Genomic DNA, 25339 nt, shown 5'->3' on the forward strand with positions numbered 1-25339 from the left:
AACTGTTGATATATATTTTTTTTCTGCACTATTTTATACATCTGATATAAACGGGAGGAAGGGGAAGTCTGTGATGTCACTCTGGTGTCCCTCCCCCCATACCTGGCTTGCCCCCTCTATTGCCTCATCAAATACTGTGCCCTATGCCTAGAGACACCTCGGCAGGCGCCCCACTTGCTTTATTCCCTCCAGCAGCATTTAAGGAGCTGCAGATAAAAGCCCCGACTCCATTCTCCTGCCTGCCAGTACTTTGCGCTCGAGTTCCATTCAAACCAGTTCACCAGGTTTGGGGGACGCTCAACCACCCTAAGGCAGATGGCTTTCCTGGAAAACTAAAGCAACCTGCGGCAACCTGCACAAGGCGCGAGCACACTGTCACATGTTAAGCCCCAGAGCAAGAAGAAGCGCGCGTGTCTAGTCTCTCCGCCTGTGGCAGGCTGGGGCTGAAGGTGGGAGGGGGTCAGGGGGGGCCAATGCCAGCTCCCCATTGGCTGCCTCATGGGGGCTTGTCGGGTACGTCATCCCTCTCCACTGAGTCTATTGGTTGGGGTGGTTATAAGGAGGCGGTGGCGGGAGTCGCAGGATTAATTAAGAGAGACGCTAGGAGATCTACAGGTGCTTTATGAGGAACTTTCCCTCGAGTGTGGGAAAGAAAGCGAGCGCCGCTACCTAGCAACAGCGCGCATCTCATCATGCAACGCTACACCAAGTCCTGGGGAGTCGCTACGCGCAGAGTCTGGCACCGACCGCCTTGCGCGGGCAAACTGCTTTGGGACCGGGGCACCGGTGACATCCAGGAGCCCTGTAGGAGCTGGTGGCAGGCGGCGTTCAGAAGCTGTAGCAGGGGTGTGGGGTCGGCGGCCGGGGCTGGCTGCTCCACCTCTAGGCACATCGAGCGGCTCTTGCCCCGGCACGATGACTTCTCCGAAAGGCACATCGGGCCCGGAGACAAGGAGAAGCGGGAGATGCTGCGCACCCTAGGGTTGGAGGTAAGCTGGTCCTATAGCATCACTTCTGGTTTTAAAGTAAAAAAGAAGTTGGCTTTGGGTGTACACGAGGGTCTGTCTCCCTGTGGCTCGATGTAATGAATGGGGGTCAGGCTCTCTGAGGGCCATTTTTTTTGTTTAAGGGACTTTGCACTTAACGTTTGTACAAGATTTGTTCTCCGAATCAAAGTGCCTTTCTGACCTGTTGCTGTGCCCAGAGCACACAATGTGAATCTGTGGGAGAAGTTAGCCAGCCTGAAAAGATGCGGCTTAGAAATTGGGAACTGCTGCTGCTTTGATCGCGATCTTTTTCTGCAGGCTGTGTTTCTTGACCAGTGGTGTGCTGCTAATTATCCGATGGAGGAGCTCTCACCAACTCGGTACCACCTGATGCTCTTTGTTTAAGTGAAATAATCGAGGCCAGAGGCTCCCTGGTCCCCCCTTTCTGGCCATTGCCCAGTGAATGCTGGTGGACCGCCTCCTCGGCGGGAGCTGAGTCTTCCGAAGTATGTTTACTGTGAGATGCAGGGTGTTCTGTCCTCCGACAGCCTTGCACTAGTTTATAATGTGACCCTAAAATGTGTTTAATGTTTTTACTGTTATTCTCACTTCTAAGGATTTTCAGTACTGCTGCGGTTCTTACTGCAAAGATATGTGAGCAATGCATTGTAGTTCACAGGCAATGCAGCCACACTTGCCTGTCTGTGTTCTTACTATCTCTGTCCTGAGAGGTCAGCCAGGTATGACCTTTGCCTCCAATCGAGGGCTGTCCTCTAGGACCACCCTTGCTACCTGATGGCAGGCTCTGTCCCCATTGGTCTCTTTACCCCCTCCTCCCTGGGCCTGTGTGAGCCTTCATGGCCTCTGTCTCATCTTCATGAGGCATTCTCCATCTTGCTTCAGACAGCACTTATCCTGCTAAACTCCTTGGAACGAACTTGGTTTTTTACCTTGAATATATCCTCCTAATGAGATATTGCACTTTCCAGTCACCCAGCTCTGAGCTACTTCTACCTGTTCAACTATTTTCCCACCTCTGCAATAAAGCTGCCTTTCTTCAGATTTCTACCTCCAACCACTGATACAGCTCTCAGAATTATGGAGTCTCTGTGCAGGGCCGCTGACAGACTGGGCTGGGCCCAGGGCAAGGCTGCCCCCAGGGCCCTGTTTTCGCTGCCCCCGAGGTCGCTGCTGCCGCCACTCCCCCCTGAGGCCGCCGACCCCCCTCCGCCTCCGGGCTGGGCCCCCTGCATTGAAATCACAGCGCCTCTCACCTCCATGTGAAAGTGCTGCAGGCAGCAGCAGATCGCCTCCCTTCGGGCCTCCTTCCCTCCCTGTGTCCCGCCCTCGTGGAAGTTATGTCAGACGAGGGAGGGAAGGAGGCCTGAAGGGAGGCGATCTGCTGCTGCCTGCAGCGCTTTCACACGGAGGTGAGAGGCACTGTGATTTCAATGCAGGGGGCCCAGCCCGGTGGCAGATGGTCAGCGCCGGGCCCCCTTGGAGGCCCGGGCCTGGGGAATTTTGTCCCCCCTGGCGGCCCTGTCTCTGTGCCCTGGGGCAACACTTCTGAACATCTGACTGTGAGTAAATTACCTATATGTATGCAATAAAGGAAACTTCAGAAAATAAAGAGACTTCAGGTGTGTTCTGGTGTGCCAAGGTTATACTTCAAGATATTGAGACTTTACAGTTAACAAGTCTTGAGAGACTTGACACAGGGTGCAAAGATTTGATTTGCCCATGATAGCGGTTTGATGTTTGGTTACCTTGTCTTTAAATCTTTAGAGTATCGATGGCTTGATTGATCAGACAGTTCCTGCCAGTATCCGGTTGAAGAGACCTTTGAAAATGGATGACCATATCTGTAAGCAATCTTTGCTTTTAAGATCTTGCAGTGTAGCCAAAAAAAAAAACAACAAAACAATTGAACTGAAACGCTGTTTTCCCTTCCCCCACTGAAAACAAATACACCATTAAATGCCATTCTTATTTATAGGTATACTTGCTTCTGGTTTCTTTAATGTAGCATGTGAAATGAGTTCCAATGAGGCTTATTTTCGAAAGAGAAAAACGCCCAAATTCCGACCTAAATCGGGAGATGGACGTCTTTCTCTTGTGGGTGCCCAAATCGGTATAATCGAAAGCCGATTTTGGGCGTTTCCAACTGCACTCCGTCGCGGGAACGCATAAAGTTGACGGGGGCGTGTCGGAGGCGTGGTGAAGGCAGGACTGAGGCGTGGTTATCGGCTGAGCAGAGATGTGCGTGCTCGGCCGATAATGGAAAAAAGAAAGGCGTTTTCAGAGAGAATTTAGGTCACTTTTGTTGGACCCGTTTTTTTCACGAACAGGTCCCAAAAAAGTGCCCTAAATGACCAGATGACCACCGGAGGGAACCGGGGATGACCTCCCCTGACTCCCCCAGTGGTCACTAACCCCCTCCCACCAAAAAAAAACGAATGTTAAACACTTTTTTCCCAACTTGTAAGCCAGCCTCAAATGTCATCCCCAGCTCCATGACAGCAGTATGCAGGTCCCCGAAGTAATTTTAGTTTACTTAGTGCTGTGCGGGACCCATGCAGAGAGGAAAAATCGGAAGGAAAAAAAAAAACAAGCAAGTGCAGTCAGGGACGTCTAAATTACCAGGATAGTAAAAGGGGAAATCGAACCAGCAACCTTCTGATTACAAGCTCAGTGCTCTAGCCAGTGAACCACATTATTCAGGTGCTTAGATGTCCTTCCCTTTCCATTAAGTCCCTCCAAATTTCTGTCAGCCAATCATCGCTGTTTAGCTGACACAGATGTCAGCTAAATGAGCTGTGATTGGCTGACAGAAACTTGGAGAGACTTAATGGAAAGGGAAGGACATCTAATCAGTGGTGCACTGGCTAGAGCACTGAGCTTGTAATCAAAAGGTTGCTGGTTCAAATCCCCCTTTTACTATCTTTTAATTTGGACGTCCCTAACTGCACTTGCTTGCTTGTTTTTTTTTTCTTCCGATTTTTCCTCTCTGCATGGGTCTCGCGCAGCACCAACTAAAGTAAAATTGCTCTGGGGACCTGCATACTACTGTCATGGAGCTAGGTATGATATTTGAGGCTGGCATAGAGGCATCTCAGGGGGACCAGTGCACTATGAATGCTGGCCCCTCCCACGACCAAATGCCTTGGATTTGGTTGTTTTTGAGCTGGGACGCTTCGGTTTCGATTATCGCTAAAAAACAAAAACGCCCAGCTCAAAAAACGCCCTAATCCAATGTATTTTCGAAAAAAAAGATGGACGTCCATTTTTTTTGAAAATACAGTTCGGCCCGCCCCTTCACGGATCCGTTCTCGGAGATGGACGTTTTTACAAATGGGCGTTCGCGTTCTATTATGCCCCTCTATGTGTCACAAGCAATTTACTGGTCTTGATACGTTTTGCAAAGAGATGTCCCTTGGATACAAGTTAATCTGAAACCAGTTATTTGGGCATCTATTCCAACATTGTTAATGGCTTGTCTTAATCCTGAAAATGGTTTTCTTTAGGAATAATAAGAGAGGGCTGATGATGTGATTATACAAATAGCTGCCATATGTACAAAAGAATCATAATGGTTATGATGAGATAGGAGGGCTTTTAGGCTGTGTTCCTGTGAAAAGTGAGTATGGTTGAAGTAGTGACCTTTCTATCTACTTGCATGTCCGTGATGGTACTGGACCATGTGCTAATTCTGCCAGCAGTTTCTATTTTAGGCTCTCCCTCCCAGTTATTTAAATGATTTCCAGGTATTTAAATGACTTCCAGGTTACAGTTTAACACTATCATAAAAAAAAGCTGGTTTGCTTCATGCATGCCTGCTGTACTACAATATAGCTCAGCTGTGAGTTTAAACTTTAGACCCTGCAGCTTCTGTGCAGTTCGTGGCCAGTTCAGTCTGGTTATTTGGAGATTACCAGTTGCAGCAGGGATGTAGGGGTTAGAAAAAAAAAAAAGCTGATCTGGCACACAGCCAGCCCTCCATGCTGTACAAGTTTCTTGGAGCCCGCCGCTCAAAGGTTCATTCAACTATGAACCTAGCGCAGGAAAATTACTGTGGTATGTTCAGAGTAATGAGCAGCATGCCAATTAATGCTGTGTTAAATTCATGGCAGTAATTAGCTGCTCTTTCCTTTGCACTAACTTTCCTGTCTGTACCTGAAAGCGGCAACACCTGACACCTGTTCCCACCCCAAACGTATGCCTGGTGTCTAGCAGTACCCACCCCAACCTGACTTGACCCCTTCTCCCCCTCCCCCAACCACCAGGAAATTTCCTTAATCAGGGAAAGAGGGGCCGATTCGGGTCGGCAAAATTGGGTTGGAGGGAGGGGAAAGGGGTGTCACTAGACCCTTCTACGCTGACCTGGACCTGACTTTAATTTTCTGGTGCTAAATGTGTCTTGAGAGCCTTTTTTTTTTATTATTTAAGAATTGCTACGGAGGCATCGCCCTCAGGTGAAGCTCTCTGAATAGAATCTTCCAGAAGTTGCAACAGTGGTGGTCTTGTGCTATTGTTATGCTGCCACTGTTCCTTTTTGGCCACAATGTCCTGGGCTACCCTGTCCCACGGGGATATAAGTGTTTCATGTGAAGATCTCAATTGTTTGTACCAGGGCCGTAGCCAGACTTCGGCGGGGGGGGGGGGGGGGGTCCAGAGCCTGAGGTGAGGGGGCACATTTTAGCCCCCCCCCCAGAGCCGCCAACCCCCCCACCACCACCGCCACCACCACCACCACCTTTGACCCCCCCCCAGTGCCAACCCTTTCGACCCCCCCCCCTTCCTGCCGCTGCCAACTCTCCCCCGCTGCCTTCGTCGGGTACCTTTGCTGGCGGGGGTCCCCAACCCCCACCAGCCGAAGTCATCTTCTCCGGCGCAGCCGTGTTGCTGATCTGCAAGGCTTCTGTTTCTGTGAGTCTGACATCCTGCTAATTACTGCCATGAATCAGCAGATCAGCAATGGGGCCGCGCCGGAGAAGAGGAACGTGCAGGACATCAGACTCGCAGAAACAAGCTTTGCAGATCAGCAACGTGGCCGCGCCGCAGAAGAGGCCTTTGGCTGGCAGGGGTTGGGGACCACCGCCAGCAAAGGTACCTGACGGCGGCGGCAGGAGGGGGGTCGAAGGGGTTGGTGGCGGGGGGGCAGGGCCAAATCTACGGGGGCCCATTCTCCCATGGCCCCACATAGTTACACCCCCTGGTTTGTACTTAAAAACAATCTTATTTGCTTGGCTACAGCCTGAGCCTCCTGCGCCTCAACATTGGAGGGCTTATATGCTTGAGCAGTTGCATATGGAGAGCTGAGATTTAAATAGCTCTATGGGTGAGACCTTTGTAGTCAGCTGGGAGCCATTTTGGCTTACCATACCACATGAAGCACGCAGTGGACTTTTAAACTTTTAAACAACTATCTTGCAAAAATTGTGACCTTTCATGGTTTTATTAGGACTTCCCAATTTCTCCTAAGAACATTTTGCTGGGGAGGGTTGTACGGAGTGGGAAGGGAATGGGATATGGTTTTTGCACTTTGTTATATTCAAGTTCCCGCACAGGGCCTGATTTAATATATGGCACCTAAAATTAGCATGCGCTAAACAATTACGTCTAAACATATTCTAAATACTGCACGTAAATCTACACACGGTATTTACAATACACTTAGGCGTAGTTAATGTGACGGAACCTATGCACATCCATTTACGCCAACGAAAAGCTGGTGTAAATCCCTGCGTGTAGATCTAGGCGCAGTAGCCCATATTTTATAACAACTTGCGTAGATTTTGGAATGCCCATTTCCACGCCATTTTTGCCTACGCACGTTAGAATTTAGGTGCAATACATTACAGAATACGCTTAGCAAATGTACATGTGTAAATTCTGATTTTTGCCAAATTTCTCAACCTGCATTACCCCAGCTGCAAAGGACTTAAATACAAGCTGATGCACGCCACTACCTCCTCTTACAAGAGCACGCAGATATGGAATGCATTACCTACAGACCTGAAAGCAATCAAAGAAACAACTATCTTTCGAAAATCTCTGAAAACATTCTTCTACAAGGCCTACAATGAGAACCTATAACCTCACTAAGTCCATTCAATTATGAACACACACCTTCTATAACTACCCTAACAACTCTCTTCCTTCTTCCCTCTCCCCTTCCTTAATCGCTACACATTACTAACTGTATCTGATATCCTGTTATGACAATGTCTATCAAATCTATGTAAGCCACATTGAGCCTGCAAATAGGTGGGGGAATGTGGGATACAAATGCAATAAATAAATAATAATAATCATTGCTTAAGAGCTGTTAGTGCTTAACAGCTTGTTAAAACAATTAATCTATGCATGTAATTATAAAATACATCTAAGCGTGCTATATAGAATCCAGGGGACAGTGACTGCTAAACTACTGAAAAACCCTTTATGTGGTTGTGCGCTAGCAGCGCATTAACCCCTCCCCTTTTATGAAGCTGCGCTAGTGAATGGGCTGTGTCAGCATGGCCACATGGCAGCCGCTAGCACAGCTTTGTAAAAGTGTGTGTGGGGGGGGGGGTGAGTAAGTGCATTTAGTGCACATTAGTAAAAAGGCCCCGTCTGAACTACTGTTAGTTTCAACATGTTTGATCATCCAAATCCTAACTTCAAAGGCTGTTTCCATTCTTGTGCACTTCCTTTTAATGACCTCAATTTATAATGCCATTGACCTGTCATTCTAGAAAACTTGCACACCCAAATTTAGGCTTGGTGTACAAATTTGGTAGCCCTCATCTACCATCCACTGCATCTCATCACCCTATCAATCCCAGATCCATCCTTTTCTTCCTTTCCCTGCCTCCAAGCCATTCTTCCATCTCTTACCCCACATTCCATGTCCTATTGCTTCTTTCACAATCTTGTTAACCCCATTTCTACCCTCTCAGCCCCTTCAGAGACCTATCCCCTCCCATTTACCCACTCACACCCCCTAGTCCCATCCATCTTCTATCTGGAAAACAGTATCTCCTGTCCATTTGACTTTTCTTCTTTTGTGATGTCCACTGTCACTCCTCTGTGTCCCTGTCCCTATTCCCTATTCTTCCCATATTCAGTAGCTACCCTCATCCCTCCCCCCCCCCCCCGTGTCCATGTTAGTCCCCGTATCCAGCTTCTTCCTCTTCCTCCTGCACCCCCACCCCAGGGCCAGCATATCTCACTGTCCCCTCCATGGATCCAGCATCTTTCCCAATCTCCCCAACACCCCTGTCCCAGCATTTATTGCTCTCCTCCCCCCCCCCCCCCCCCCCCCCAGTCCAGCATCTCTTCTTCTCTTCCTCACCTTCTTACCCAAGGTCTGGCATCACTCTCCCATACTCACCCTCCTGTTGTGATGTGGCATCTTTTTTTTACCCTACCCTCCTTTTCCCCCATAACTGTGGGTGCGACATCTATCTCTCTCCTTTCACCCCTGTGGGGCCTGGTATCAGTCTTTGCCCACCTGCAGTCCTCCCATCTTCCAGCTGTCAGTAGCCTCAGCAATGAAAACACGCTGCCTTCAGCCTGCCCTGAAAGCCTTTCTCTCCCCATGAACTACTGTTCCTGTGTAGACAGGAAGCTGTAAAGAAGGGCTTCCGGGGCAGGCTGAAGGCAATGCGTTTTCATTTTTGAGGCTGTGGGCAGTTGGTGAGTGATACCAGGCCTTATGGGGGGTAGAAGGAGAGAGGGGGGATGCCAATTGTGAGAAAAGCAGAGTGGCGAGCCACGTTTTCTGAGGCTTCAAACTAGGTAAAGGCAGCTCGTTTTGGGAGGGGGGACGACAATGCCTGCCTTGCCCCCCAAACTACACCCATGCCCATTCCACATCTATACCCCCTAGCAGTTATGCACTAAAGAAATTTCATGGTAAGGTTATAAAATACTTCAACTAAGTGTGGTTACACAAGTAACTGAAAATTAGTGCTAACTCCAATTCTAGCCAATCATTGATAATGCCAACTAGCACCGAATTTAACAATAGATATGTGAAGAACTGGCAGTATTCTATAACCTGGATGCATAATTTTGTGTGCTAAGCAGGAAAATAGGTGTAATAAGATTATAGTGTTGCGGGGATATAGTATGTGCACACATCTTGTGTTAGGAATATGTGAATTTGTGTGCACTTATCTGGGAGCCTGTTTTATTAAGGCTCATAAGAACTTGTGTTGCCTTATGTTTCAATCTTATTTTTATTATAACATAGAACAGTAACATGAAACAGAAATACTAGTATCAATCATATAAACGTTGAAAGTTCCTCCCCTTTCTTGCCTTACCCACCCACCCTCTCCCCCTTACTTGAGCTAACAAGACAGTCTTAAACATTCAAAAGTCTATTGCGTGCAGTCGGTGACAACGCGTTCCAAAAATGGTCCCAACTCTGTTGAAATTGTAATCCTGGTGGAGATTGAGATATCTTTGATTGCAAAACATTCCATGCATACCAGGGCAATCATATGGGCCCGCCATTGGGACATATAGGGGCATTGTTGAGAGAACCAATCCACAAGGTTAATTTTCTTTGCCATGAGTATAGAATGGGACACAAAGGATTTCATGCCCTGAGGTACTGGAGCAGACTACCCCACCAAAAAGGAGCTCAGGTTGGGCATGCCACCCACAGGACCAAAGATAGGAAACCCATCGCAAAAGTCTACGCCAAAATGCAGCAACCACAGGGCATGTCCAAAACATATGGCTCAGTCACTCCAGGAGCCCCACACTTCAAGCAAGCTCCAGTTGCTGAAAGTCCCATAGGAAAGGCACATCACGGTGCCATATAAAGGCAAAGAGCAAATTTGTTCAATAGTTCCCAATGGGCAGATGCTGTAATTTGGCGTCATATCGAGAGAACATGAGTTTTAAACAGAGCCACTGATATTTGAGTGGAGAGGTTTGTACTCCATATAGCTGACAAGCGTGCATAATCAAGTTCAGGTATGGCATCTCTGATGTGTTGGTGATGGTAAGCAAGGGGAACTTTTTGTTCTGCCCTCATGTAAGCAGTAGGAATCTCTTCCTGGACATCTTCTGCAAGGTCCTCCCAAGACAAGCCTTCTACATAATAGTGTAGTTGATGATGATAAAAAAGGTCTGTGGCACAAAGTGCAAATTCTTGTTGATGAGTTGAGAGAGATTTCATGTGCCCCTCATCCGTCACTACCTGAAGGAGATAAACAATGCCCAATAGTCTCCATCTGCAAAAAGTTGAGTAAAGGTTTCCTGGTGGAAAGGCAGGATTACCACATATTAGCCAAAAATAGAGTGACTAGAGGAAAAGTGGTGGTGTTAGCAAATCCAGCGTCACACCGGTTTAGCAGAAGGAAATAGTTACAGAGGGAATCCTACCTCCAGAAGTATGGAGAAGACAACTAAAGTCAACATCAGCAGCCAGGTGAGTTTCCAAGTCTGTAGCAGAGAAGTCATGTGTAGATTGAAACCAGTCATTGATATGTCTCATACCACTAGCTACAGTAAGATGTCTAATGCTTAATATACCTAGCCCTCCATACTCCACCATTATTTGCATAGTGCCCACAGGTAAACGTGTCCTTTTCCCTTGCCAAAGGAATCTTTGTAAATGCTGATTTAAACATTTGTCATCTGAAACTGTCAGATACAATGGCAATAAATGAAACACATAAAACCGGCAAGATATTAGAAGCATATAGTGCATTCTGGCCCAAGAGAGAGAGAGGAAAAAGCATGCCATTCCTGAAGTTTCACATGCATATCTGCCATCAATCTCGCAACATTCAACTCATAAAGTTGAGATAAATCGGAGGTGATATACACTCCCAAATACTTAAGGGGGCCATCTAACCATTCCAAAGGGAACCTTCCCTCCTAATTGTGTCTCATAGTGGCCAACACTAGGAGTGCCCACGATTTGTGCAAATTCAATTTAAATCCTGAAAATTGGCCATAGTATTGGATTTTGTGTAAGACAGCAGGAAGGGAGATCTGTGGGTTAGTCAATATCACCTACAGGTCATCCGTGAAAGTGAGTGTTTTGATGTGATTGTTTAGCACCTGTACCCCAGAGATGTCCCTGTCTAGCTTTAGGGCATGCAACAAGGGCTCCAAGGAAAGCAAAAACAAAAGTGGAGAGAGAGGACACCCCTGTTGTGTTCCCTGCAAAATAGGGAAAGGGCAAGTCTACCCCATTCACCAACAGAGAGGCACGTGGCCCTGTGTAATTCATGAAAATATCTCTGGAACTCAGGATCTTTATATAGAGAGGTAACGCCAACCCGAGGTGGAGTGGTACTACACGGGAGCCTCCACATCTATCTACACTAGTGCAAGGTCTGAGATCTCCACTGGTCCAATAACAACTGAGGCTACAAAAGTGAAAAGGGAACGATCTACAAAAATATAATCCAGTCTCAAAGTACCATTGGTCTGAGATAAGTGGGTGCAATCTTCTGGGTGAAGGGAGCATTGGGCATCAACCAAATTCAGTGCCAGTTTCTGAGGGCCATTTATAGAATCTGGCCCTAATTGCCTAAATGTGTGGTAAATACGCCAATATCTTATATACTGTATATTGTACAGGGAGGCGCACACACATGGACAGTCTAGCGGGACATGGGCAGGACTCGCACTTACATACATAACTTACTCAGCTCTAACAGGATCTTTTACGAAGGCGTGCTAAACGTTAAAGATGCCAGTGCATTCCTATGGACGTTTCTAACGTTTAGCGTGCGCTAAAAACGTGAGCACACCTTAGTAAAAGACCCCCTAAGTTAGGTGCAAACACATCAGCCATAAACACATTCTTGAGGTTATGCTAATTTTCTATCAAGGAACCTATGTTCCTCTACAGAATGGGCGCATACCAGGTGTACAGTTACACCACTGCCCCCTAAGATGTATGATCTACATGCAATATATTGGTGATCGCACTTCTGTTCTGAAAATACAGCTGTCCCTGTCACAAACAGCACCACAATTTGGCTAGCTGGCCTTACTGTTGACAGTCTGAGTTGCTGTAGTCTCCACAGGCTTGGAGACTATTCTTTTGTCCTTTAGGGTGGTCCATTCCCTTTGCAAAGCTTGCTCTCGCATTACTTGTACTATAGCTGTTCTGGGTAACAGGCATCTTTTTGGAGCACTGGACTTGATTTGAATTCTTTACTTTTCCAAAGGCAAGTACAATCTGGTGTATTAGGTAGTCTGCAAGCCCTTTTGAGCAAGGTCTAAGTTTTGTACCTGAGGCAGGAGAAAAGTGGCTTGCCAAAGCTCACGAGAAACATTAGTGGGAGAAGCAATGAACTTGAGCTTAAGTCAGTTCTCACATCCCCAGTCAAGCTAGCACCTTCTTCCAAATTCGCTCCATGGTGCGACCGCACCTTGAGTATTGTGTTCAATTCTGGTCACCGCACCTCAAAAGAGATATAGTGGAATTAGAAAAGGTGCAGAGAAGGGCAACAAAGATGATACAGGGGATGGGACAACTTCCCTATGAGGAAAGGCTGAAGAGGCTGGGGCTCTTCAGCTTGGAGAAAAGGCGGCTGAGGGGAGATATGATATAGGTCTATAAGATAATGAGTGGAATGGGTCGATGTGGAGTATCTGTTTACGTTTTCCAAAAATACTAGGACAAGGGGGCATGTGATCAAGCTGCAATATAGTAAATTTAAAACGAATCAGAGGAAGTTTTTCTTCACTCAATGCGTAGTTAGACTCTGGAATTAATTGCCGGAAAAAGTGGTTAAGGCGGTTGACTTAGCGGACTTTAAGAAAGGGTTGGATGGCTTCCTGGAGAAAAAGGCCATAGAATGTTATTGAATGGATGTGGGAATAATCCACTATTTCTGGGATGGGCAGGACAAATTGTTTGTTCTTTTGGCCGCTGTCGGAGACAGGGTGTTGGGCTCGATGGACCCTTGGTGTGTCCCAGCATGGCGATGCTTATGTACTTATGTAGAAGTAAAGTTTTAGAAAGATGAGGCCTCCTTGTGCAGAGTCGGTGCATGGAACAGTCTCCCACCCCTTGTTACATAGTAACATACTAGATGATGGCAGATAGACCTGTATGGTTCATCCAGTCTTAGGGTTACCATATGGCTCCAGAAAAAGGAGGACGGATTGAGCCAGCCGGGTTTTACTTCCATTGCTTTCAATGGAAGTAATTGAGCCAGCCGGGTTTTACTTCCATTGCTTTTAACGGAAAGCAATGGAAGTAAAACCCGGCTGGCTCAATCTGTCCTCCTTTTTCTTGAGCCATATGGTAACCCTATCCAGTCTGCCCAACAAGGTAAACTCATTTCACATGGTATGTGATACTTCATATATCTATACCTGGTCTTGATTTGTCCTTAATGTGCGACGTATACACAGAAGAAACAACTCTCCAAGGTACACAATGTACAGCGAAGATGACACGAGGATGAGTGGACAACGTTCCAATCAGTAAAAAAATCTATTACAGATTATTCTGGACTCGACATAGCTGTGTTTCGGCTGGCTAGGCCTGCGTCAGGAGTCTATTAAAATAAACAAACATATAAAAAACTTGATTTCTCCTTACCATTTTAAGGACATGGACTGTAGAAGTCTGCCCAGCACTGTCCTTGTTACATTTTGTTTCATGTATAAACCAGCACATCATGTATTGCCTTATTTTGGGCACTGAAAGTTTGGGCTAGGTTTTCAAAAATAAGCTATGCTAGCTTGAGGCAAAGCCATAGGAAAACTCCCTTCCGCTCTCCTCCCCCCCCCCCCCCTTAAAGTTGTGATGGGAATGTGCTGGAGGGCTGCATAATTGTAGCTCTGATGGTGGAGGGGTGGCAGTGTTCCAGTCCCTCATGTTCTTGTTTGCAATCTAACTATGTGATTGATTCAGGACTTCACAGCTTAGGCATGCTGGCATTTGTGAAAAACATGTTTGTGTGGAGCAGGGTACCTGCTAGACCTCATTAATACTGCTTGTTTAAATCCTTCCACAAAGCCAAATCTTTCACAGTAGGAAGCAGAGGCCATAATACTTCAACGGAAGAGAAGTTGCCTATGCCGTGAAACTTGTGACAGCTAAGAGAAGGAAGACTGCGTTAATTGGCATGAGAAATCCTCTTGGCAGATTGAGCTTCATAAAGTGAGCAGAACCCTGCCCAAGCTCTATATAGAGAGAAAGTGTCCTAGATATACAAGCTGATACTGTTATCTGGACCTAGGTCACTTGGCAGTAAAAGCTTGAATTATGTGTATCTTAAGCTTTAGGTTTGGCCATACAGAAAGCTTTTTGGCAGTTCTATGTGCATTTCAGCAATATTCCGACTATATAGGCAGTTATTTCTCTGAACAATTCTGGCCATTTCTATCCATGGGTACAGAATCCTATGGCGGCTGAGTTTGATGTATGACACCTGTGTAAATTTGAAAGGAATTTCCCACATTTCCCTGCTGTATCTAAACTTTGTCCCTTCTGAATTACGGTGAAATGTGAGGTACTAAAGCAGCATTCTAAGCCTGTAAAGTAGAGAGGTGTGGTAGCCGTGTTAGTCCACTCTTAAAGGTTATCAATAGAAATCAAACAAAATAAAACATGGAAAAGAAAATAAGAAGGTATCATCTTATTTTCTTTTTCATGTTTTATTTTGTTTGATTTCTATTGATAAGCCTGTAAAAAAATACTCCCCCCCCCCCCATCCCAAACACATTTAAACCCTGGAAAAGCAAAGCAGGCATGGAATTTTTCTCTCCAAACAATTTTGCTGAGTATTCCAATATTTTTATATTTTTGGGTCATATTGGGGAAGAGACACCTGCTTAAGCGACAGTTTATAAAGAAAAGGCATCTAGTTTCCTTTATAAATACTAGTCTAAGTAGCAGCTATAAATATCCATGCAAATGTTTTATCATGTACATGCATACTTGTGAGCTTCACTCATGAGCTGCCCAGAACTCTGTCTCTATGCATGCGCATTAGCTAAGTACATGCCATATCATATGTCAACTAGTTTGTATAGAGTAAGGGGTAAAATAGCCCAAAGTATATGCCCCCTTATAGAACTGCCCCCGTTAAGTCTCCAAGTTCATTTAATCCACTTTCCAAGCTTGCCCAAAGCGGAGATGAGATTAGCAAAACCAAAACTCAAACGTCAGTAGGGCAGAGGTTTATGCTAAATATTTGAACAGCATATAAGTAGTGATATTTATGAATATTACTGGGCTGAGTTTGACACAAGGATATGTTCAAGTTCCAGAAACAATATTCGTTTGATTGAAATGGTCTTGGGGTATAAAGTAAACAATTCTTGAGACACAATGTACAAAACAATGTTCCTTCATTTTGGAAGCTCTATTTTTGTTTTTGAATATTTGAAAACTGGCATTTAGATATCCATTTTGCATGGACATCCAAATCCTGATTTTTATAAAGCCAGGATATGAATGTCTATAACTTTAATACATCCAAGTGGTTTGGGTGTGTTTTAGATGGGACTGGGGAAGGGTCAAAATATGGACATCTGACTTCAAAAGTGGAAGAGACATCTATGTTTGAAAATACGGATGTTTAGACCTGGTACTTGGCATGTCCATGTTATAGAAAAGGTGCTCTGAATGAGCAACTGTCCATTTTAGAGACTAACAGGCTTATTTTCGAAAGTGATCGCTGGCGATCTTCCGACATAAATCGGGAGATATCCGGCGATCTCTCAAAAGCGGCGAAATCGGTATAATCGAAAGCTGCTTTTTTGACACCATCGCCGCTTTCCCGTCGCTGAGTCGGCAAAAGTTCAAGGGGGTGTGTCGGCGGCGTAGCGAAGGCGGGCATGGGCGTGGCTACCAGATGGCCGGCTTTTGCGGATAATGGGAAAAAAAGCAGCGTTAAGCAGTATTTTACCGGGTTTACTTGGTCCTTTTATTTTCACGACCAAGCCTCAAAAAGGTGACCCAACTCACCAGATGACCACTGGAGGGAATGGGGGATGACCTCCCCATAGTCCCCCAGTGGTCACCAACCCCTTCCCACACTAAAAAAATAAAAACCTTTTTTGCCAGCCTGTATGCCAGCCTCAAATGTCATACCCAGCTCCCTGACAGCAGTATGCAAGTCCCTGGAGCAGTTTTTAATGGGTGCAGTGCACTTCAGGCAGGCAGATCCAGGTCCATCCCCCCCTACCTGTTATACTTGTGGTGCTAAGTGTTGAGCCCTCCAACCCCCCCCCAACAACCCACTGTACCCACATGCACCCATAAGGGCTATGGTAATGGTGTAGAGTTGTGGGGAGTGGGTTTGGGGGGCATTTGGGGGGCTCAGCACCCAAGGTAAGGGAGCTATGCACCTGGGAGCTATTTGTATATTTTAAAAAAATTTTTACAAGTGCCCCCTAGGGTGCCCAGTTGGTGTCCTGGCATGTCAGGGGGACCAGTGCACTACAAATGCTGGCTCCTCTCACGACCAAATGCCTTGGATTGCGCGGGGTTTGAGATCGCCAGCATTTTTTCCCATTATCGCTGAAAAACAAAACCAGCCATCTCAAACCCGGCAAACTCTGGCATTTGGCCGGGCTAAACCGTATTATCGAAAAAAAAGATGGCCGGCCATCTTTTTCGATAATACGGTTCCGGCCAGTTGTTGCGGCGCCGCCAAAATAGAAAGCCAGCAATCTATTTCGCCAGTGCTGTTCGATTATGCCCCTCTAAAGCAAATCATTTCCTTAATCCCCCAGTGGTTGCTGTCCCCCCTAGCAAGGGATAGAAGGGTCTGACAGCTTCAAGAATGATGGAGGTTCATGGTACTGAAATCTATTAACTTCTTAATAGAGCTCCATGTAGACTTGAGAAACAGCCTAATGGTTAGTGAACCAAGAGACCCAGGTTGAAATCCCACTTCAGCTCTTTGGGCCTGATGCTCAGAACTCCTGCGGTAAGCCAACAGCGCCGAAACTACACTGCCAGAACAGCACAGAAAATTAGCTCACCAATGCTCAAAGGGAATGATATGCAAATTATATGCGTGCTGTTAAAGTAAAAGCAAAGAGGGAGGGAGGACAGGCTTGGCACATGCGCAGAAGTTTTGCAATAAGCCCAGCTCCTGTGTGCACGTACCAGGCAATACTGAACGTGAAGCATACATTGGTGTCACCTTTAAATATAAACTTTTCAAAAAAATTTTTTTTTACTTGAAAGCATTATATGTAAATGCAGGAAAGAGGCACCAATGTGTGCTTTCACTTTTGGGTTTGCTCAGAGTTGTGCACATTTGTTTCTCACTACTGGTGCTTAGGGGCTTGCATGGGCTTCATTCTGCTTCAAAATTAAAGAAAAACTGACAGATTTTAAAGAGAATCATGAGAAAAAATCTTAATGCCTGCTCTGAGTTGGCGTTATCTTTTCAGTGTTAAGGGCAGCTCTGTTTTGTGCGCTGTTTTGAGCATTGGCAGGGAATAGAAAATGACCTCATTAACATCCATTTGACTACATTAGCATGCTATTTGAGCTCATCTTTGGTACACTTGTTTCCTGTGCTAGAGCCTCAGAGCATTCTGCACTCACTAATAGCCTCTAGTGCCCGCATTTGCTTCTGAGCATCGGGGCTGCTGATTTTTCTTTTACGTTGAGTCCTCCAGAGACAAATACCTACTGCACCTGAATGTATAAGAAACCTGCAAGCTTGAAGACTGTCGAAGCTCTGTATATTTGGGTACAGTAGGTATTTTTCTGTCCCTGCAGAGCTCACAATTGAAGAAAAAAAATCACAAAACTGAAGTGGGACTTGGAACCTGTGTCCCCTGGATCTCAGGCCACTACTCTAACCATTAGGCTTACCTCTCTGTTCTGTATGGCAGTCTGTGGCCACTTGAATGCTTCCCTGCTGCTACAGATGTCCATGTCCCTTGTTTGTCCTGTTCATAATTTTGGACATTTCAGTTTGTAAAATGGATGTTCATGCTGGATGTCGCCAGCACGTGGACATCAAGAACAGGTTGTATGTTGGCAGATCTTGTTTTAAAATACTTGAGAAATAGATGTCCATATTCTAAGTTGGGCGCCCTTTCTAAAATTTATTTATTTGTCAATTTGTTATATTTATATCCCACATTTTCCCAGCTATTTGTAGGCTCAATGTGGCTTACATAGTACCGTAGAGGCGTTACAGACTCCGGTGTAAACAAATACAAAGTGATGTTGTGGTAAGATAAAGTTCATGTGGCACAGCCACACTAAGGAATCGTACAGCAGAAGAGTTGTGTTATGTCCATTACGTTCTTTAGTTTTGTTGTGTTGCACAGATCAGGCATTTATGTTGGAGTGGTAGGGTATGCCTTTTTAAACAGGTTAGTTTTTAGTGTTTTCCGGATGTTTAGGTGGTTGTTCGTAGTTTTCAAGGCTTTTGGTAATGCATTCCACAGTTGTGTGCTTATGTAGGAAAAACTGGACACGTAAGTTGATTTGTATTTGAGTCCTTTGCAGCTTGGGTAGTGCAGATTTAGGTATGTTCGTGTTGATTCGGATGTGCTTCTAGTTGGTAGGTCGATCAAGCCTGTCATGTATCGCTTCACCTTGGATAATTTTGTGAACCAGAGTGCAGATTTTGAAAGCACTGCGTTCTTTGATTGGGAGCCAGTGTAGTTTTTCGCGAAGGGGTTTTGCACTTTCAAATCACGTTTTTCTGAAGATAAGCCTAGCTGCCATGTTTTGAGCGGTCTGAAGTTTCTTTAAGGTTTGTTCTTTGCATCCCGCATAAATTCCATTGCAGTAGTCTACATGGCTTAGTACCATTGATTGTATCAGGTTGTGAAATGTTCCCCTTGGGAAGAATTGTTTCATGCGTTTGAGTTTCCACATTGAGTGGAACTTTTTCTTTATTGTGGATTTCACTTGGCTCTCAAGTGTTAAGTTGCGGTCCATTGTAACGCCGAGGATTTTCAGGCTGTCTGAGATAGGGAGGGTGTAATCTGGGGTGTTGTTAATTGTGGGGTTATCTGCGCTGTGTAGGGATGAGAGGATGAGACAGTGTGTTTTTTCTTTGTTTAGTTTTAGTTGAAATGCATTTGCCCAAGAGTCCATGATATTCAAGCTGATCTTGATTTTGTTGGTGATTTCTGTCAGTTTAGATTTGTAAGTAATAAAATGCTGTTTAAAGACTGATTCAGATTCAGTGTGTGAAATAGTAAAATGTGGTAAAGTTGTCGGTTTTACTGGAGGGGTTACTAACCTGTAAGCAAGCGTCCCAAGTGCTGCTCATACCCACCAGCCACCCAGCTATATACATGCCTAATGATTGAATCGCCAATGAAAATGGCCGTCCTAACCACTTGACCTGAGGAGAAGCCCCTGACATTTTCCATGTGAGAGAATATTGCGTTCCCTGGAGGACAGGGTCCTGGCTATAGGATCAGTTCTGTCATACCAAGGTGATGCTGTCTTTCAAGGTGACATCTCCTAGCATAGAGAAATATGAGGGGATACGTCATATAGAGCTCAAGCCTTAAACTGAAAACAGTAGGCAGAACTGAAAACAGTAGGCAGCCAGTGAAGTCTCTTAAGGATTGGAGGGATGTGATCTAACTTGGAGTCCTTGCACAGAAGCCAGGCTGCCATGTTCTGAAGTTGCAAGTGCTTGAGCTGGTACTGCAGGATTCCTGTGAAGACCACATTACAATAGTCTGAGCAAGACATGATCAAGGCAAGAAGCAGCAAGTGCAGAGTGTGAAAATCAAAATAACTCCAAACCGATCACAATTGCCCAAGTACCAAAAGATCTAACTGCACAACTGAGGAAATATAACCTAGGAAATCTTATATACCGTATCAACCGCAAGACTCAGAATGGTTTACATAAAAGGATCTCATGGTATATAATAAAAAAGCATCAAATGATAATCAAGAATCCAAATGTACAGTGATACATAATAAAACAAAAATCACAAATTTAAGTATAACAATGAGAACCAAGTTTTTACTAATTTCCTATATCTTTTAACGGTTTTTATTCAGGATCAAAATAAACATACAGCATACTGCTGAACAATAATATAAGGCAAAATCAACTATCAAGTACTCAACAGACAACACAGAAGCAAAAATATATAACAATAAACAAAGCACCATACAGCATGAGGTAAAAGAAACTTAAGGTCCCAATTTTTGTAAACAGCCCGCTACCACCCATCTCATGACCCTGAGCCTTTGAGAATACAACTATGATGGCCTGTTTTCTTGACTCTTATGACTCCAGGCCATCTTATTGATATGAGCATGCCCAAGATTCCCTAACCTCAACTTCTCCCCCCCCCCCCCCCACCCCGCCAGACAGGGGACCCCCAAGACAGCCTATTGTAGGCGATAGCCAAATTATGATATGCTCTGGAATTTCAGTACTGCACTTCTGGCCATGTGTGAGAGAGTGTGTAGATAGACTACATGCCTTGTTATGGAATTGCTTTCTCCAATACCAAAAAGAGGGAGGCACATCTTGCAACCAATGGTTAAATATAAACTTCACCAATGCAAAGGTTTTGCTAAGAAATAAATGGGAAGGTTTATCAGGAATCCCATAAGCTTCCCATTTAGCCAATAGAACTCCCTTCCAAGAAAAGACTACATATTGACCGAAAAGAGTCTCCAAGTATCTATGAATTTTTCTCCAAAAAGCCTGAATACTACTACATCTCCAGAAGGCATGAAAAAGTATTGTCACTCCCCACTGACACTTGGAGCATTGTGCAATAGGCATGAAATATGCGGTATTGACACTCTTGGAGTTCAGTGCTAAAAACCTGTTTCAGGATAACCCTTTATCAATTTATGAAAGTCCACCCCCTCTAAGTCATATCCAAGGTCTCTGCTGCATTCTTCTTTGAGAGAAGAGACTAAAGCCTTATGTAGCTCAAACACTGAGATCAATTCAGAAACATCTCCTTGTAAAAAGTCTCTAAGCTTCCAACCTCAACCTGTTTATAAAGCTGCCTGATCTAAATTGGCATAGAAGTGATGCAACTGCTGATAAGCAAAATAATCTTTCTGAATTAGTCTTTGCTGTAATTCTAAGAATAGAATCTTCTGTTCTCATTAAGGAGCTGTTCAAGCATCTTTCCTTTCAAATCACTGGTGATTTGACATGGAAGAGATTCAAAGCATACTGAACAGTTTCAGCTTATCAGTGTGGGTTCCTTGAAACAGCCACAGTGAAACATGGTTCACTTTGGGACCCATGAAAGGCTGCAGTGGTGAACAAGCTGTTAAGATAAAATTTTCTACTAATTTATTTATAAATGTTCACAGTATTTTGGGGGGGAGGGGGGAAAAGATTTGAACAAAAATTTCAGTTGGTAATGAGCACACAGGTATGTCACAATGGGGCTCATTTTCAAAACATTTACATAGTAACATAGTAACATAGTAGATGACTGCAGAAAAAGACCTGCACGGTCCATCCAGTCTGCCCAACAAGATAACTCATATTTGCTGCTTTTTGTGTATACCCTACTTTGATTTGTACCTGTGCTCTTCAGGGCACAGACGGTATAAGTCTGCCTCGCACTATCCCCACCTCCCAACCACCAGCCCCACCTCCCAATCACCGGCTCTGGCACAGGCACAGACCGTATAAGTCTGCCCAGCACTATCCTCACCTCCCCACCACCAGCCCTGCCTCCCAACCACCGGCTCTGGCACAGACCATACAAGACTGTCCAGCACTATCCCCGCCTCCCAACCACCAGTCCCGCTTCCCACCACCGGCTCTGGTACAGACCGTATAAGTCTGCCCAGCCCTATCCCCACCTCCCAACCACCAGCCCCGCCTCCCGATCTTGACTAAGCTCCTGAGGATCCATTCCTTCGGCACAGGATTCCTTTATGCTTATCCCACGCATGTTTGAATTCCGTTGCCGTTTTCATTTCCACCACCTCCCGCGGGAGGGCATTCCAAGCATCCACTACTCTCTCCGTGAAAAAAATACTTCCTGACATTTTTCTTGAGTCTGCCCCCCTTCAATCTCATTTCATGTCCTCTCGTTCTACCACCTTCCCATCTCCGGAAAAGGTTCGTTTGCGGATTAATACCTTTCAAATATTTGAACGTCTGTATCATATCACCCCTGTTTCTCCTTTCCTCCAGAGTATACATGTTTAGTTCAGCAAGTCTCTCCTCATACATCTTGTAACGCAAATCCCATACCATTCTCGTAGCTTTTCTTTGCACCACTTCAATTCTTTTTACATCCTTAACAAGATACGGCCTCCAAAACTGAACACAATACTCCAGGTGGGGCCTCACCAACGACTTATACAGGGGCATCAACACCCCCTTTCTTCTGCTGGTCACACCTCTCTTTATACAGCCTAACAACCTTCTAGCTACGGCCACCGCCTTGTCACACTGTTTCGTCGCCTTCAAATCCTCAGATACTATCACCCCAAGATCCCTCTCTCCGTCCGTACCTATCAGACTCTCCCCGCCTAACACATACGTCTCCCGTGGATTTCTACTTCCTAAGTGCATCACTTTGCATTTCTTTGCATTGAATTAAAATGCCAAACCTTAGACCATTCTTCTAGCTTCCGTAGGTCCTTTTTCATGTTTTCCACTCCCTCCGGGTGTCCACTCTGTTACAGATCTTAGTATCATCCGCAAATAGGCAAACTTTACCTTCTAACCCTTCGGCAATGTCACTCACAAATATATTGAACAGAATCGGCCCCAGCACCGATCCTTGAGGCACTCCACTACTTACCTTTCGCTCCTCCGAGCGAATTCCATTCACCACCACCCTCTGGCGTTTGTCCGTCAACCAGTTCCTAATCCAGTTCACCACTTCGGGTCCTATCTTCAGCCCATTTATTTATTGCATTTGTATCCCACATTTTCCCACCTCTTTGCAGGCTCAATGTGGCTTACAATACATCATGAATAGTGGAAATAAGAAGAGAATAGACATTTGGTATTACAGAAGGATTTTGGGTTACATGATAATGAAAAACATGATAGTAATATAACAAGAGAACATTTTAAGACAGTTTTGGATACATGTGGGGGAGTTCACATGTGTTAATCTTTATTGTGTGTCCTGAGATGGGTCTTCAGTAGTTTGCGAAAGTTGGTTAGATCATAGATCGTTTTTAGGTTGCGCGGCAGCGCATTCCAGATTTGTGTGCTCATATATGAAAAGGTTGATGCGTGCATTAGTTTGTATTTTAGACCTTTACAGTTGGGGAAATGAAGATTAAGGAATGTGCGAGATGATTTTTTTTAGCATTCCTGGGTGGTAAGTCTATCAAGCCTGACATGTAGGCTGGGGCTTCGCTGTGGATGATTTTGTGAACTAGGTTACTTAGACTTACAAAGTTCCCTAGTAACCTAAGTGCTTTGAAAATACACCTCAATGTTAACTAAGTGTGCAATGATTAAATAAGTTCTGTATGGACATGCAATGGACCTGCTTGGTCTGTGATGGTCCATTTCAAATGATGAGCACATCTGGTAATATTTCATTTAAAAGTCTGATTGATGTATAGCTGTGTTCTACTGTGGGATGACTGATTTTTACATATTTTCCTTCAGTTTTGTACTGATTTTTGGTTCCTCTCCTGCATTTGATTTACAGGGCAAACAGTGCCTGCTCCCATTGTACTGGTGTAAATTGATCAGACACAAATATCCAGTCTCTAAGATGCCTTAATAAACAGGCCTGATCATATTTTTTTTTGGGGGGGGGGGAAAGGGGGGATTTATTAACCGCTTTTATGAAGAGATTCACCCAAGGTGTGGTATACAGCAGGTACAGTTTAACATAAAATTTACAATTTTGTTAACAGCATAACAATAGTAAAATAACCAAGTATAAACATAAATACAATAAATGAGGCAAACTTGAAAACAGTAAATTGAAACCTAATAATAAAACTACCGTGAAACAGTATCAAGAATATACACATTTAATGATACTGAAATTCAAATACCATACAATGTTAGCATAATACTAATAAGCATGCATTAGAACATTCAACTAACAGGTATGTTAATAATTTTCTACAATACAGCTTATCATATAGCTGAAGGACCAAGTACAGAGATATGGGAACAAGATGTATGGTACAGAGTCAGTTGGGATAATTTGATGGTTAGCTAAATTCAAGGCAAGTTCTTTGTATAGTTAAGCAAGAGATAAGGAACTGAGCTAAGTTAGGGTGTGTTGCAAAGTAGTCCAGGTGCAGAATGAGTGTATAGTCAATCACCCTATGTATTAAAGGCTTGGGGAAAAAGCCAGGCTTTCACCTGCTTCCTGAAGTAGAGGTAGTTTTGAGATATACATAGTCCCCCTGGGAGTAAATGCCAGAGTGTGGGGGGTATGAGTATCGCATCATACAATTTCTTTTGAAGAGGGTACAGATAGTGATGATCCTTGAGAGGATCTTAGAGGTATTAAAGGTGTGTAAAGGGCTAACTTATTCTTTAAGCATTCTGGCCTGTTTTATCTGAGAACCTTGAAAATTAAACAGTAAATTTGGCCCCGTAAGGTACTGGTAGCCAGTGTAGTTTTTGCAGGAAGGGCGTGATGTGGTCACACCGCTTGCAGCCTTCTATCAGTCATGCTGCAGCCTTCCGATTTAGTTGGAGCAGATACAAACTCTTTTTGGTTTGGCCAATATACAGGGCATTACTAGTCATGATGTTATCATGGCATGGTTTAAACAGGGTAAACGAAGACCTCCTTGTGACCAAGAGGGGCATAATTGAAAGGGGCGCCCAGGTTTTCCTGAGGACGTCCTCGCAGGACGTCCCGGCGAAAGGGCGGAGAAACCCGTATTATCGAAACAAAGATGGGCGTCCATCTTTTCTTTCGATAATACAGTCGGAGACGCCCAAATCGGGAAATTTAGGTCGTCCTTAGAGATGGTTGTTCCCGATTTTCGGCGATAATGGAAACCGAGGACGCCTATCTCAGAAATGACCAAATCCAAACCCTTTGGTCGTGGGAGGAGCCAGCATTTGTAATGCAGTGGTCCCCCTGACATGCCAGGACATCAACTGTGCACCCTAGGGGGCACTGCAGTGGACTTAATAAATTGCTCCCAGGTGCATAGCTCCCTCACTTTGTGTGCTGAGCCCCCCAAAACCCACTCTCCACAACTGTACACCACTACCATAGCCCTTATGGGTGAAGGGGGGCACCTAGATGTGGGTACAGTGGGTTTCTGGTGGGTTTTGAAGGGCTCACATTTACCACTACAAGTGTAACAGGTGGAGGGGGGGTAGGCCTGGGTCCGCCTGCCTGAAGTGCACTGCACCCACTAAAACTGCTCCAGGGACCTGCATACTGCTGTCATGGAGCTGGGTATGACATTTGAGGCTAGC

The 25339-nt window shown here is 45.0% G+C and overlaps 1 protein-coding gene across 1 annotated transcript in view; it reads left to right on the forward strand.

Moving 5' to 3' along the window:
* Positions 1–588: 588 nt before the first annotated feature.
* Positions 589–25339, forward strand: part of GLDC (glycine decarboxylase) — a 173171-nt gene continuing 148420 nt past the window's right edge. The window contains exons 1-2 of the mRNA XM_030193778.1: positions 589–989; positions 2772–2850. Of these exons, the coding sequence (XP_030049638.1) occupies positions 693–989; positions 2772–2850 (376 nt within the window). The 5' untranslated portion in view covers positions 589–692. The remainder of the gene's footprint in view (positions 990–2771; positions 2851–25339) is intronic.

This window comes from Microcaecilia unicolor, chromosome 2 (genome assembly GCF_901765095.1).
Source record: "Microcaecilia unicolor chromosome 2, aMicUni1.1, whole genome shotgun sequence".
In the NCBI taxonomy this organism is placed as follows: Eukaryota; Metazoa; Chordata; class Amphibia; order Gymnophiona; family Siphonopidae; genus Microcaecilia; species Microcaecilia unicolor.